This window comes from Pectinophora gossypiella, chromosome 6 (genome assembly GCF_024362695.1).
Source record: "Pectinophora gossypiella chromosome 6, ilPecGoss1.1, whole genome shotgun sequence".
NCBI classification, from domain to species: Eukaryota; Metazoa; Arthropoda; class Insecta; order Lepidoptera; family Gelechiidae; genus Pectinophora; species Pectinophora gossypiella.
The window spans coordinates 7966069-7981910 of NC_065409.1; the positions used below are offsets into that span (position 1 = coordinate 7966069).

At 40.2% G+C, this 15842-nt stretch overlaps 2 protein-coding genes across 2 annotated transcripts in view; both read left to right on the forward strand.

Annotated features, from left to right (window-relative positions):
- The window catches only part of LOC126367888 (rotatin-like), a 36633-nt gene extending 31707 nt beyond the window's left edge, over window positions 1-4926 (forward strand). Inside the window, exons 28-33 of the mRNA XM_050011666.1 lie at window positions 958-1133; window positions 1467-1668; window positions 2271-2449; window positions 2811-3036; window positions 3271-3374; window positions 4023-4926. Coding sequence (XP_049867623.1) covers window positions 958-1133; window positions 1467-1668; window positions 2271-2449; window positions 2811-3036; window positions 3271-3374; window positions 4023-4166 — 1031 coding nt within the window. The 3' untranslated portion in view covers window positions 4167-4926. The remainder of the gene's footprint in view (window positions 1-957; window positions 1134-1466; window positions 1669-2270; window positions 2450-2810; window positions 3037-3270; window positions 3375-4022) is intronic.
- A 420-nt stretch (window positions 4927-5346) lies between these two features.
- LOC126367912 (inositol-trisphosphate 3-kinase homolog) overlaps window positions 5347-15842 on the forward strand; it is a 106288-nt gene continuing 95792 nt past the window's right edge. Inside the window, exons 1-3 of the mRNA XM_050011711.1 lie at window positions 5347-5579; window positions 6974-7084; window positions 8898-8951. Coding sequence (XP_049867668.1) covers window positions 5502-5579; window positions 6974-7084; window positions 8898-8951 — 243 coding nt within the window. The 5' untranslated portion in view covers window positions 5347-5501. The remainder of the gene's footprint in view (window positions 5580-6973; window positions 7085-8897; window positions 8952-15842) is intronic.

Below are 15842 nucleotides of genomic sequence, written 5' to 3' on the forward strand. Positions count from 1 at the left end.
AATTCATTTATACTACGAGCAGTTGATAAGTTCAATCCTTGACTGGGATATGATAATAATATGTTCTTCAAAATCACACTTCTACGCTGAATTGGGAGGAAATAAAAAACATAGAACACTCAACTCAGCTACCGTAGAACATTCAGCTGCTTGTCTTCCCGGGTATGTCGTAAGATCCGACACAGGGGTTGTGTCCTTTCTAATATGATAGACAATAGGGTAGTTTCGAACTAGTCAAGTTACTTTTTACTAAACGTCAAAACACGTAATTACTATGGGATTTGTATGAAAAGCAACATGTGACGTCATAGAAAAACGTGACGAAATGTCGCACTCACACATTTTTGTTTATTAAAATTCATAAACAAGATAAATAGATAAAATGAAATCTATTTCGGGAGTTTTAGATCTGTCTTTATTTAGTAATCAGATAGGAAACTACTCAATTGATATAGGCGATAGGCTCATATCCATCTTGACATTTCGTATCAACAGTGGCTGCAAGTTGTTTTTGATTACTTATGGCTTACACCCCATTAGGGATTACACTTATGTAAATTAAAAGACGGAAAGACATCAGCCTCCGTGGTTCAATGGTTGAGCGTTGGGCTCACGATCCGGAGGCCCCGGGTTCGAATCCCGGTGGGGACGTATCACAAAAATCACTTTGTGATCTCTAGTTTGGTTAGGACATTGCAGGCTGATCACCTGATTGTCCAAAAGTAAGATGATCTGTGCTTCGGAAGGCACGTTAAGCCGTTGGTCCCGGTTACTACTTACTGATGTAATCATGTAGTGGTTACATGAGCCACGTCAGGGGCCTTTGGCGGCTCAGTAATAACCCCGACACCAGGGTTGATGAGGTTGGTGTTCCACCTCACAACCCACACGAAGAGAAGTAAAGAGACAAAAGAAAAATAAAGAGACAAAAGACTACCTTCATATTTTATATTTCAGACGAGCGCTGGCACCGCGCGACTTCCTGCCTGTCGTCAGTTTTATCTATAAGCCCGCGCTGCCGTCAGTACGGGGTGCACAGGCAGTTTCCACGAATGCTTCTAGGCACCCTGCAAGCCGTCAGGGACCGCCTTGCTTTACATGGTTCTATTGACAGTTTGAGAAACGCTGCCAAAGTGAGTATGCAAAGGGTTTATCTTCTATAAGGAATTCCTTGCAGTGACTTTGCTATAAAAGTTTTTGTAGGCGTTTCTATGACTGTTCTGCGTGAGTGGTTTTTAGGCAAATGCTTGTAGGTACGTTGCTCTACTCTGCTAAGTGTATATCGAGTGAATTACGTAGAATATTTAGCAACATAATATTTTTGAAAGAAATATTAGCTTTATACGTAATTGCTATGACGTATTTTTTATTCAGTGTTATTTAAAAAGACCGTGATTGTAAAGCCCAATATCATTCTACATGTCTGGGAAACCGGGCGTTACGAGGGTATTACTACTATGTTTCAGAACCCCACACTAGCAACTCTGTACTGGCTGCTGACACTGATGGACTGCCACATGCTAGATTGCGTGCCGGCCAAGGACACCTTCGCAGAGGACGGTATAGCGCTGTCGCTGAACCGCCTTTGGCCGTGGTGTATGCTCACTCCCGAGCTACGAGAGGCTATACTACATCTTCTCTTTACGTTCACCAATGATTCTGCTAAAGGTACGTAGACGTCAGAAGTATTACCTTTAGGTTAACAAAGGAAAATTAAATCGAAAATGTCTTACTCGAACTACTAAACCGCAGCAGAGCAGCATGATGGAGTATGCTTCATACCACCTCTGGTAGATTCAAACGAGGCCTGTACGCATCAGTGTGACGTATATAGGCTGTTTATGTTATGTACGTTATGTATGTCTGTCTGGGACGGGATTTGAACCCGCAGCTCTTGTCAAACCGGGACGAACGTGTTAACCATTACATAATAACAATAATATCTAAAGCTCAAAGATTTTGTTTTTATGCAATACACATAAAGAAAACAAACTTACGTTTAGGTTGCATTGAATACGTAAATTTTTGAACGTTTTCTCTAAGCAATGTCTATTGCAGAAAATTTGTCGTGTCATTACTTATTCCTCATGGTTTCCGAAGTCAACTAAATTCTACCTTTTATAAAATGAAACCATAGATTGTGACCTAAGAGAGCGAAATAACTACTTCTCTAATGCAATCTCTTTGACTGCAGGTGCCCAGTTCATTGGCACAGAATATGTAAAGTTATAGTAACGTGCTCGTTGTAATAGTATTGTTGGTCGTTGCAGCATGGGGAGCGATGTCCTCGTGTGTGGGCGGGCGCAGCCTGGCGGGCGAGGTGTGCGCGCTGACGTCACGCGAGGCCGCCATGCAGAGCAAGCCCCGCTCCGACGCGCTGCTGCTGCTGTGTCTGCGGACCGTCACGCACCTCGTGCCGCACCACCACTGCCGGGCCATCATCATCAAGGTATATTGGCGTAATACGGGGTGAATGCATATACATGTAGGAAGGGACTCCTTCGTTTTCAATAAATACGCCGTCTTTTATTTTTTCCACACCAACAATACAACATCCACATCAACAGGTAATCCTCGCATATCGCCATCTTATATTTTTTTTGTCAATAAAAAAACACATCCGCTTCCTCTTTCCGTCTCTAGAAGGAGACGAGTGGAGAAAGGCGGAGTCGATCACTCACAGCGTACGAGAGAATGAGAGACGTTGGTCGTTTCCTGCACGTCTCGTCTCCGGTTTGGTGGATATCTACTGTTATCCGGCAGACGGGGTGTTTATTCTTTGTAGCTCACACGTAGTTCGTTGTCGACAGAGTGACGTGGTAACGTGTATGTACAAGCTGCGCGTCCGCGAGCGCGGCTCGAGCCCGGCGGGCGCGTCTTGGGCGCGGTTGTGCGAGGCGCTGGCGCGGCACGCGGACGGCGCGGCCGCCGTGCTGGCGCTGCGCCCGCTGCTGGCCGCGCCGCCGCTACGGGCGCGGCTCATGCCGGCGCTGGCGCATGTTGCCAGGCATCGCCGCTCGGCCGTCCTACAAGCGCGTACGTGTTTTCTCTTAACTTCGTCAACTGTGTAGTAAGCGTGGTTGTGCGAGGCGGTAGCGAGACGCGCGGCCAGTACGGGACTATTTTTTTAAGCCAGCCTGCTTGCCAGACACATTTGACGATTTTCAGTGATTGTCATTTGTTTTGTAGAACAAAACAGTGACAATAATATAGGAACATTTTATAACTTCTATTTAATTGGAATTTATGTTCAACAAATTGTTTGTGTAGCGGACCTGCTAGAGTTGCTGTGTGGCACGCTGCTGGCGGGAGACACGGGTGAGATCGTGTCGGCGGCGCGGGCTGTTTGGGCGTTGGCTGCTAACAACCACAAAGTAAGTAATGGCCCCGATTCCTGGAGACACCGCCTAATTTTATTTTAAGTTATATCCGTCATTTTCATATCCGTCGAAAAGGAAAGGGACGGATGATTCACAGCTCTTAATTTTAGGAAGAATGAGTAACTGAATGTGTCGGGTTATTGACTGATGTAAAATTTTTAGACGGTTGGTTTAGATTTGTGCTTAAAATTGACGTGTGTTCCATAAATTTTATGCTTGTCGATTACCCGTCCCTTTCCTTTTCGGCGGATAAGAAAATGACAGATATAACTTAAAATAAAATTAGATGGTATTTACAGGAATTAGCACCAATGCCATGCCTGGTCCTGTCAGATCGACAGTCGTTTCTGTAAACAATTGGATATGTCAATAAAACGGGATAAACGATTAAGTTCTCATATTTTTTCTTGCTGCCACTCGACCGCTTTTCTTCCTCTCCTACTTATCTGCTGATCTTGGGGGTCAAAAAGGCCACATAGAAGCAATTCATCTATAAAAGCAATATTGCTATTTGACATTTGCACATATAAAAGTGAGTGCGCAATGCACACATATGTCAAATAGCAATATTGCTTTTTTAGATGAATTGCTTTGCCTTTTTAACCCCCTATTATCTAAAATTAATTCTAATGTAATCTGCAGGCGAAACTACTGTTGCGTAGCGCAGGCGTAGCGTCGGCGGTGCAATCCGCGTTGCAACGCGTGCAACGCCTACCCAGCGACGGAGCAACGCAACGCGCCGTGCAACTACTACTGTATACACACTCCATTCTCCACAACACTTGAGATATCACGACTTCTGGTTAATCGTGATGCATACTCCTCATTTATTTAGATACATGGTTTATTCACGGGTATTTTTTATTCACTCCCAATATTTTCTAGAATCAATGTTCGTAAATATTTTACCAATTTTCTGGTTACTTGTGAATGCACAAAAAATATTTTAGGTTTGATATCTGGTGTTTGGACAACCTTGAAAGTATTAGGGGTGAGAAATATATATATTTTTTACGGTTTTTTGTACTTACGGAATTGAAACAATCTAGTAGACGTCTTCCGCCACGTTCGTAAGTAAAGAGCCTCTTTTTTTCCTTGGTATAGAATGCATTGCGAAGCGATTGTGGTTATCGTCTATAATTGTTTTATATGGATACTTGACTGGCATTTTCTATTTCATGTGGTAGAACAAAGGAAACATTTTTTATTGTTTCAACATGGAATACGAGACTTGAGTTTTTGATAAACGTATGGAAGTTTGACTATATAGGAATAAAATACTTGTGCATTGACTGAAGTGCCTTCAATTTTTCAGTATTAGCGTTGCATTTATTTGACATTGACGATGTTTTGTTTTTATTTGGGGTAGGTTGATGTAAAAACGATTTTAATTTTTCACCGACACTTTTTAGTCGTGAATGAATTTTTATTGTTATTTTTAAATGTGAATATAGAATGTTTTACTTTAATATTTGCGACGCAATATGCCAATGATGGTGGTGCAAGATTCGTGAGAAAAATGAAATAAAAATATTTTTGTCAAAAATTGTGTTTCAATGTATTTTTTTATTTGATGTCGGTAATAACAACTCAACATTGTCTAACATACATTAAAACTACATAAATCTCAAAATTGTATGGTAAGCAGCGAGTGTATTATATGTAAGTAAACAATAAATAACACTGCACCGGTATGATGTATTCACAATGTTCTTTCTGCCGTCCATCTACGCTAACGTCAATCGTTTATTTATTGAAAATGTAGGTACTCGTTGTTCGAGGAGGTATATTCAATATAAGTAAAGTAATAGCGTGCGTATACCCGCAGTTCCCGATATCGAAACCGAGGTCCGCGGAGTTATTATCTACCTAGTGCTGTGACAGTTGCGATAGATCGCGATAACGCGGCTGGTATCAGCGGGGCTGCGGGCTGTGGTGCCGCGTGGTGGCCGCGTGGAGGGCCGCGCCGAGCGTCAGTCGCGCGCCACCCCCCGCGCGCGCGCTGCAAGGAGCTGTGAGCGGGACACCCGCCACACCACCGCGTGAGCCCTCGAGACCTCGCGCGACCGCCGCGCGCCACTTGGCTTACGAGTTTTCAGTGTGTGTTCTGCCGGCACGGATATGTCGGTGCCCCCGTTCAACTTTCCGCCGGAGAGCTACTCGGCTGTGTACGGCGGTGACGACGCGACTGGTGCGAATGTGAGTACCGGCGCGCGGCGAGTGTTGAGTGGCGTCGTTATCGCAGCGACGTGCGTATGCGCAGCGCAAGGTCGCGCGCACGGCGCCGGTGCATTCAACTCGTTTGTGAAACGTATCAATATTTGAGCTGATCGGCTTCTCCGGTTCCTTTGTTGGCGATGTTGGTTCACTCCAAGACCGTGGGGCACACACCCGTAATATAATAATGAGTTGCCTCAACTTAAGTAGGCACCTAGTTATTTTTGTGAAGTATCGCAAACGCGTCAAATATATGTAAATGTAATACTATTCGTCCGTCTCCTTTTCATATCTTTATTTGTCGGTCGGTCTTATTGAGGCACTCGATACAGACCGTTTATGTTAATCCGAATAAAGTATGACCGCTCGTTAGGCGTCGGAGCGCACAAGACGCCACATCTGCTATAGGAGGTATTGTTTTGTTCAATCAAGGTTACCACATGAACTATATATATACCTGTAATATATACAGTACACACACTTATCGCTAAAATTATATTATGCAGGTATTTAACATTTATACACTAAACAATTTACACACATAACCTTTAAACTTTGTTAATCTATCCACACAGCTTCGCACTGACTTGTTAATAAAGCAGCGTAATTTCATCGGTTTACCGCTAATTCATAAGGTAATGAAAAATCGAATACTTACACAAATTAATACTTACCATGAAAAACAAGTTAAACGTAACATTCATTTTGTCGTTGTGAAACACCTGTTGCGAAGTAGGTAAACGTAAAAGTTGGAAAATGTTCGTTCCGCGTTTTGTCTTCCTATTTACTACGCGACGTAAATAACTTGCGTTACAATTGTTTCCCAGACGAACTAATGTGTCACCGTGCGTAATACATGTTGACTGTTCATAATGTTATTCAACTAATTTAGATTTTTTTCCTGTAGTACTTAACTAGTAGTACATCCCAGTAGTCACCAGTAAAATCTATATTTAAAGTTTTCTTGTTATTGTTCTCGCTATTAAGGCTCGTCTGTGGACGTGTTGGTATGCGAATTGCGGTTCGACAATAGGTACTTTGCAGAAATCTAAAAATATGTAGGTACCCACTTAAATAAGAACCTCGGTTCAATGTTGTTGGAATCCATTCGAAATCTAAACAATTTACAGTCTAGAAAACTAAGTGACTACACAATTCACAAGTATACCTAGTCTTCTCTCGTGTGGGTTGAGAGGTGGATTACCAACCTCATCAACCCTGATGTTAGGGTTACTATGGAGCCGCCAAAAGCCACTGACATGACTCATGTAACGACTACTTAGATGCGCGTGTACGAAAAGTTAGTGTCTGTGTAAAACGAGGCGTTTTGTATGTCCGGGGTGTTCACATATCTAACATTGTTTTGTCATGGCCAGGTACCAAACTGCCACACCTTCGCATCCGAGCCGGTCGCCGCGCCTCCTCCGCCGGCCGTCACCTCACCCGGCACGCCTCCACCGTCGCTCTTCGGTTGCTTTCACTGCGCTGTTAGTACCTTTTATTTACTTCATATACAAAAATCTCTCAGGAAAACATCGTGAGGAAACCCACATTCCCGAGAAATTCATTTTCAGATATGTGACCTGTATTGGGCTGGTTTTCCCTTTGCAGGTAGGATGGAAAGTTAGACAGACAGTCGCTTCTGTAAAAAATGTATACTCCCTATCCAAATCCTTAATGGGGTTGGCAGAGCCCCCAGTAGTTACAGAACATCTTGCAGCCATTTATATAATGAACAGATGGATGCATCTACGCTGGATTGGGAGTGAATAACACAGAACCTTATCTTCCCGGGCATCTTGTGTCCTATCTAACACGTTGGACATGAAATCACGTCGAATTAAGAAGAGATAAGTCCAAGCGACTCCTAATATTCGTCCTAATATGGGTATCATGAACCGCATAGTGACAGGTTACCCATTATCCACTTGCGCAAATAGATAATAGTTCATCGTTTTAGAAAGACAGTTGCGGCTACATTTTGGTTGCACCTTAAATTTTGTACCGGATGAGAGCCCTGAGCGCTTCTTATTTGTCCGGTCAAGTAGTTTATCCTACAATAAGTCACATAAAAAGGCGTGGTCGCAGTCCTAAGATGGACGTAATATTATAACATACTGGTAGTCAATGTGGTGTGTCATAAACTAGTAGTTAATATGGTCGTGTGTATCACTGCTTGCTTCTCCGGTACCGGACTTGCACCAATGAGTTATTAATTTAAGTACAATTTTAATTAACAAAGTCTCGACTATTATAGACGGCGATAAGGCTCACCATCTATCACGTTGGTCTAACAGGAAGGGTGAAGTGTGGGTACTCAGTTCATCTTGCGACGGATGTACCTTGATAATTAACCCAATTGGGAATATAGTTGTGAGCTTAGCATTTACTTATTACATTACTTATTTACATTACTTATTTTATTTCATATTTTATATCATTTTATTGTATAATTTTATTTTATTGTATCTTTTATTTTTGTATATGGGTTTTTTATGCCTGAAATAAATGACTTATTATTATTATTTCCCTTTGGTGTACCTAGCTAGATTCTCTTAGTTATAATAATTTTATTTTTCGAAAGTTACCTATTTAAGTACTTAGAGACATAGTTCATTAAATAATACATAGCTTCTTACGTACAATATTTTTGTACAGTGGAGCAGCGTGGTGGAGTATGCTCCTTACCCCCTCCGGTTGATTAAGGTGTGCCCAGCAGTGGGACGTATATAGGCATCAACTTCGTATATCGGCATCCTGTATATAGGCTGTTTCATCATAGTCTCCCCTGCATTATTCCGTTTTTCACAGGGTCCGCTTACTTAGGTAAGAACCTGAAGATTTGACAGGTCCGGTTTTTTACAGAAGCGACTAGCTGTCTGACCTTCCAACCCGCGAAGGGAAAACCAGCCCATAACAGGTTAGGTTACACACTTCCGAAAATGCATTTCTCGGGAATGAGGGTTTCCTCACGATGTTTTCCTTCGTTTTTTTTGTATAACGCGGTGATATATATAGATAGGCTGTTTATGTTATATTAAACTTTATACTAACATGCCTTCGCGCCTTATTTGGATACCTATACCTTTCGACATGGCCAGAGAAGACGAAGGTGACGAGCCGACTTGGCCCTATAACCATAATAAGATTTTACTTAAGATATTTTTCCTTATAAGTAGAATCCTACAGTGGTATAATTGGTGATAAATTAGATACCTACTCAACCTGCTATCATGAATCATTAACTAAATATAGAAATGTTAACTATTGTTTTATATCGTATGCTTTTTCCTTTTATAGTTTCGGAACGGTATCAAAGTCATCCAAAAGGACAAACATGTCGCCAAAAATAAGGTAAGAGCTTCTTTTCTTGGACTATTTTTTCTACTCAATTTGTAAAGTGAGTCGATAAAGGTAATATTGCTGATTCTACATACCATCTAATTTTATTTTAAGTTATACCTGTCATTTTCTTTTCCGCCGAAAAGTAAAAAATACAAGAGAAAAGGGACGGGCATTCGACGAAGTTTAAAAAACCCTTCCAAAATTTTATAGCACATGTTAAACGGTTTGCATATAAGCGAGATGCCTATTTTATTCGCCCAGGTTATTCGTTCATTTTAAAATTAACAATTGTCAATTACCCGTCACTTTCCTTTTCGGCGGGTAAGAAAATTACTGGTATAAGATAAAATAAAGTTAGGATGTATCTGCAGGAATCAGGGACACTACCTAGATAGATTTATTTCAAGACCATTCGCGCCTTCTTTCAGTTGCATAGGAATTCCTACTGCAAGCACTCGCTATTACTCAAGTCGTATTCTTTAAGGTGGTTTGATTTCCATACTAGTTTATTTACTCAAATATAGACACACGCCACTTAATTTTACATTGAAACTTATTTCGTTGGCATTTATTTTTGTATATATTTGCGTATAACTTTGAAAGAATATTGTGTATAAAATCCAAAAATAAACAAGTCAAAGCGCCTACCTAACCGTATCGACCCACCTTAACTGGGCCTTTCGGACGTTTGTCTGTCTTTTCTCATTCTTACTAGAATTTACATAGTTAATAGTTACATAATTGATACTTTTATTTGCGACTAGGTCACACCTTTGGGTCAACTCTTTTTTCACTGCACTTAATTACGTATACAGAGTATACGTACAGGTCAATATTTGCATTTCACTTGTTTTTAAAGTGGTGAATCATTAAACGTTGAACGATCGTTAAGCCTCGTTTAGAGGTATATCTAATAACATGTCTATTGTTTGTCAGTGCGGAAACCACTGTTAATGGAAAATTATATGTTTACACCATTATGGATGCCTAATGATTTTTTTCCGGAATTTTATTTTGATAAACAACAATTAAACGAGGCATGATACTTCATCATTGACCTCTCTAAGTACATCAATGGAAATACTCGTACAACCATGATGGAATTTCACCTGACGACTTTAACAAAAAAAAAAAAACATTAAATGCGCAAGAATTATCTGTTCTTTTTTGTCTTACGCCAGCATGTTTTTTTTTAAGTTATGATAAACATAATATTATAGTACAGTCACGGGCGTATCGTAGATATCTTGCTGAGGACCTCTATAGGTAGGTACCCAATTTTTATGTATTATAATATAATATAATATTATAAAACGTATTAATTTAGAATTTTTATTGGCATGATTTTGGACGTCGGTGATAGAACAACACGGACCTCCGCGATCAGTATTCTATTTTAGTTATTAACCGACTTCTTCTTTTAAATTGCATTATGATGTGACTTTTCCCGCCTTCAGTAAGTAAAATGTGTCAGAGTAAAGTGCTTCAGAGGGCACGGCAAGCCGTTGGTTCCGGTTATTAGCCGTAAAAACACCTCTACCAACCCGCAGTGGAGCAGCGTGGTGGAGTATGCTCCATACTCCTCCGGTTGAATGAGGGGAGGCCTCTGCCCAGCAGTGGGACGTATATGGGTTGTTTATGTTATGTATGTTATTGTTACCAATAGTTACGGTGCAGAAAGTAGGAGTAGAAATTAATTAAAACCAAGTGAAGTCGCGCGTAATACTAGTTGATGATTTCGTGTTTGATTAACTGGTATTTCCAAAACGGCATCACTCAAATATGTGCTGTACCAAAAGTTGGGATTTCCCTCTAATATTTAAATTAAAATATTTGCTGTGGAATAATATTAGGTTGTTGTACTGTCATTGCAAACGCCGGAGTTAATCTATTGCGTGATGAGTTGCAACTGTACAAGGCGCCCAAGATCGAAAACTTCCGTCTAGTCTTAATTTGTTATTTCCTTTAAATGTAATAATAATATCATCATCTCCCTAAAGCCCATAGGGACCCTGTGAAAATTGGATGTATGTCTATATACAGGGTGTTAGTGACATCGTAACGAAAAAAAAAATGGAACGCCTATTTTATTGTACTAAAAATGATGGTGGGTGTTTTTCTTGTCGCAAATGTTTAATTAAGATTTTGAATTTTTACTGTGCCGCAATGTAAGTCGAACAACGCGCCACACAGACGCTAAACTTACGCGCGGCTACGTTACGCGTGCGTGATACGATGTTGATATCTAGGTAGGAGTTTTCATTCTCTTGTATTTAGATGCTTAGTGGTTCAACGTTTAAAAATGTTGTTTGTTGAAGTAGAACATCTACTGCCACGATTTTTCACGCACGGTACCTACCTACCAGTTATTAAAACGTTCCTAACTTATTAACAATAAAAACCCTACTCTTGCCTTACCTTAATTGTTATTCCTTCGGATGAAGTACCTAGGTAGGTACCCTAGAACATGTCACGTCACGCAACATCTATGCAACATCGCGTTTCCTCCGCGGTAGGTAGGTATCACACGCACTCACAAACACAACACCTTGCTCTTTAATAAACATCAACAATCTTCCATACTTTTGCGCAGTAAATGGTCTATGATCTATCATCATAGTCGACACTACTCATTTACAGAATGAAACAAACACTCACAAACACGAAAAAAATATCCTCGAAAAACATCACGCGATTCGGGTCAAGCTTAGTATTCGACTGAGCGGAAGCGCGCGGCGGCGTTAGCGCAAAGCATCAAAGGCGCCGACTAAGGGCGCCGACGACGCACCGGCCGCGGCCGAGTCGAGCCGACGACTAGACAGAGAGAGAGAGAAGTATGTTTATGGTGCAAGTGACAGAGAAAGAAATAGTATCTGTTCGTATGCCTACTTTATTGGCGAGCGTTGCCCTTGACCCGTGCGCCGGCTATTCACCTGCGCATAGCTGAAGTTGTAGATACGTTATTATTATTATTGATGACATTGATAAAATTTAATAATTAGTAATTTTTATTTGTTTATTTTAAATGTGCGTTCTATGCAGCTTAAAACACAATATGGGACTGAAAAAAATCTAATTTTTTTATGAATTTGGCGACAGGAAACTTCACTTGATACCTATCAACTCAAAGAAATACCTAGTATCTGTTCGTAATGTCTACTTTATTGGCGCGCGTTGCCCTTGATCCGTGAGGCTATTCACGTCCGAGTATCCATCAAGACAGATCAAACAAGCCCTAACTCGGAGGTCTTGCGTCCCAGGATCCTTTAATTATGTCTTAGAACCTTCTTGGCCTATGTGGTCCAGTGGTTGAGCGATGGGATGCGGAGGGTCCGGGTTCGTATTCCGGTGGGGACATATCACAAAAATCTGTTTATAAGGCCTTTGGTTGGGACGTTACAGGCTGATCACCTGATTGTCCGAAAGTAAAATGATCCGTGCTTCGGAAGGTACGTTAAGTCGTTGCTCCCGTCTACTAGGTACTTATGTAAGCACGTAGCCGTTACATGAATATTGTACACAGAACAGGATAGGTTTAATTAGTTCTTTACTGATGATTTAACAATGAGATTTAAAACCACGAATAACTTAGTACTTAGTACCTCGGTACCAACATGTAACAAGAAAAATAAGATCACTCCTCTCGGACAATTTTTTTCTTTGAACATGCCGACATTGCCTACGCGGCGGAGTTGCCGAACTATCGATAGGTAGATTATCAATTGTTGAACTTGAAAATTGTCTAAACTATCGAAAGTAGTGATAGTACATTTAGATCGATACTAGCGATAGTACCGATAGGTCTTGCTTTGTAATAATAATGGGTATTGATCTAAAAGATCTATCGATAGGTACCTACTATTGGTTTTTTTTAACTAGGTATCGATAGAATATCGATAGGCAACACTCTGGCGGAGTGTCCGCCCAATTCTAGACGCGATCTCGCTCGATTTTTGTGTAGCGAGGTTTTGCGTAGGTACTTACATACTAAGTTGGTGGATGGTTGACATAGTAGGTAACTAATTACCTAATCTGTGGTGGTTGTGTTAGTTGGTTGTTAGTTATTCTAATGACAACAAAGAATACAATTATTTACTGTTTCAACTGTTTTAGGTAGATAATGGCCCCGATTCCTATGAGTAAATGAATGAATAACCCGGTCGAATCAAAAAGGTATCTCGCTGGTATGCAAACCGTTTGACGTGTGCTGTCAACTTAATTCTGTCGGTTGTTTTAGATTTCTGCTTAAAATTGACGTGTATTCCATAAATTTTATGCCTGTTGATTATCCGTCCATTTAAGAATAAGAATAAAATAAATTTATAAATTTACGATAGACAGAGAAAGAAATAGGATCGGTTCGTAGTGCCTACTTTGTAGGCCGCGCCGCCGCCGCGCCGCCGGCGTGCGGCGCGGGGCGCGCGGAGCGGGGCGTGCGGAGCGGGGCGCGCGGCTCGGTGCGTGTGGCCGTTGACCCGTTCGAGCAGCTGTTGTCTCTATCGTGGCCATATCATAGAATTGATCATTTCATGAAATGATCGACCATTTCATGAAATGGTCGTATTTCATGAAATGGAACAACATTCGTTGGCCACATCATGATGTGGTTTGGCCAGATCAATGAACACAAAACGTTTAACGATATGACCAACTAAATGCATGATTACTTCATGATATGGCCAAACGTTAGCGATCATATCGTAAAATAGTAACATTATCCACCGGTAGTGGCGCTGGTGTCGCTTTGTTTATGTTTTGCATAATGGCGGCGGACAATAATTATTCTTGTGTGAACGCGAATAATACGAATAATAATGAGCAAATACAAGATAAAAGTGCATTGAAGCAATGTTTTGACACAAAAGTGAAAAGAAAAACTCGTATTAACAGTAGACAGCAACTTTTATTTATTTTTAGGTTATATGGCAAATAATGAAGGTCGAGTGACCACGCTACGTAAATCAATGGACTATTATTGGATTTCATAATATGATATAATTAAAACTGCGAATGAAGAGATATTAATTTTAAAAAAGAAAAGTATAGACGATCCTACTGTCCGTAAAGTTTCTTTTTTTGACGTGACTTATTGTAGATATGCCGCAGATGGCATTAACTACTTGAAACAGGATTCTATTAAAACGCATAAATGTTTTTGTCATAATTTAAATTATCATAATCCTTTTTTTTATAATTTTTACAAGGCATAACAATAGGTTAGGGTGCGGCGGGGGTGGCCCTTGGGCCACCCCTACGCCGCCAGTATGTTTATCTTACACACGAAAAGTATACTGAATGATGACCAATGGCATGAAATAGTGTCAAAAAATATGACGACGACTTCAAAGCGAGATGCAGTTACGGCGTATATGTCAACTACATCAACACTCCGTTAATCGAAAACGACTTTTTAATTTTTAATTGACTTTTAAACATTTTTGTACTTTGTACTAGAGTAATACATTATTTCCTATCTTATTTCGCGTTTTTATTACACCACTTATCATGGACACCCTACATTAATGATATGGCCAAACGTGGATGGAAATATCATTAAACGCTGACGTTTCAACGATATGGTCAGTTGAAGTTGGCCATTTCATGAAATACGACCATTTCATGAAATGGTCGATCATTTCATGAAATGGTCAATTCTATGATCTGGCCACGACATCTCCATTACATCGAAAATTTTCGATAATTTGTCATTATTGTTTTTTTTATTGAAATTTGGGTTCTATGCAGCTAAAAACACAATATGGAATTGAAAATAATTAAAAACAAAACTCAAAATTTCATGAATTTTGCGACGGAAAATTCCACTAGATATTAACTCAGAATCATGGTCTGAATCATCCCTCTCAGTATTCGTTACGATGTCACTAACACCCGGTATACATCACAGGGTCCGTTTACCTATCTTGAAGTAAAAATATTCTTTATCATAAATATTATTTGATGTATAATAGCTTTAATACAATTTTTGTAGTTAGGAAACTTTTAACTAGGGCTGAGGTGTTCTTCTACCGACCCGCAGTTGAGCTGCGTCGTGGAATATGTTCCGTACGGTCACGAGCATTAATATGTATACACTTTGGTACCATGTCACATTAAGTTTTTTGACAAATTGAACTGTAAGTCTCACCAAATGTCAAATATGTTAGTGCGACAGAGTCCTAAAGTGGGTACATTATATTGCTCATGACTGTACCTACCGTCTTCGATCGCTAAAGTGTCTAGAAGTCTGGCGGATTTTGTATGGTAAACTTCGAAGGGCTGTTATTTTTACTCGTAATATGTATCCAGTTGTAATATTCATACAATGTGTGTTAGGTATTTTATAGCGGATATCCTAACTATTAAATCATCATCATCTCCGTAGCATTATCCCATTTTAACAGGGTCCGCTTACCTAACCTGAAGATTTGACAGGTCCAGTTTTTTACAGAAGCGACTACTTGTCTGACCTTCCAACCCGCGAAGGGAAAACCAACCCTATACAGGCTAGGTCACATATCTCCGAAAATGCATTTCTCGGGAATGTGGGTTTCCTCACGATGTTTTCCTTCACCGCTGAGCACGTGAAAATCATTTATGATCCGAATATTAATTCGTAAATAAATTCGTCAATCATTGGTTTAGGCTTGTGCTGAATTTGAATCTGCGACCTCAAAGTGAGAGGCTACCACGGCTATGCTAACCAGTAAATAAAGTTCATAAAATAGTAAATTAAGTCAAAGGAACGTATTTTGGTTTTTTTTTAGCGTCGGGGAGTTTTAGGAAGTTATTATCGGCAGTATTTTGGGTACGAATGCAAATATTCTAATAGAAATGACGTATTTCTGTTTTACAACTTTCCTACACTATCGTCTGTTGTGTAAGTTATTAATAAAAAAATAT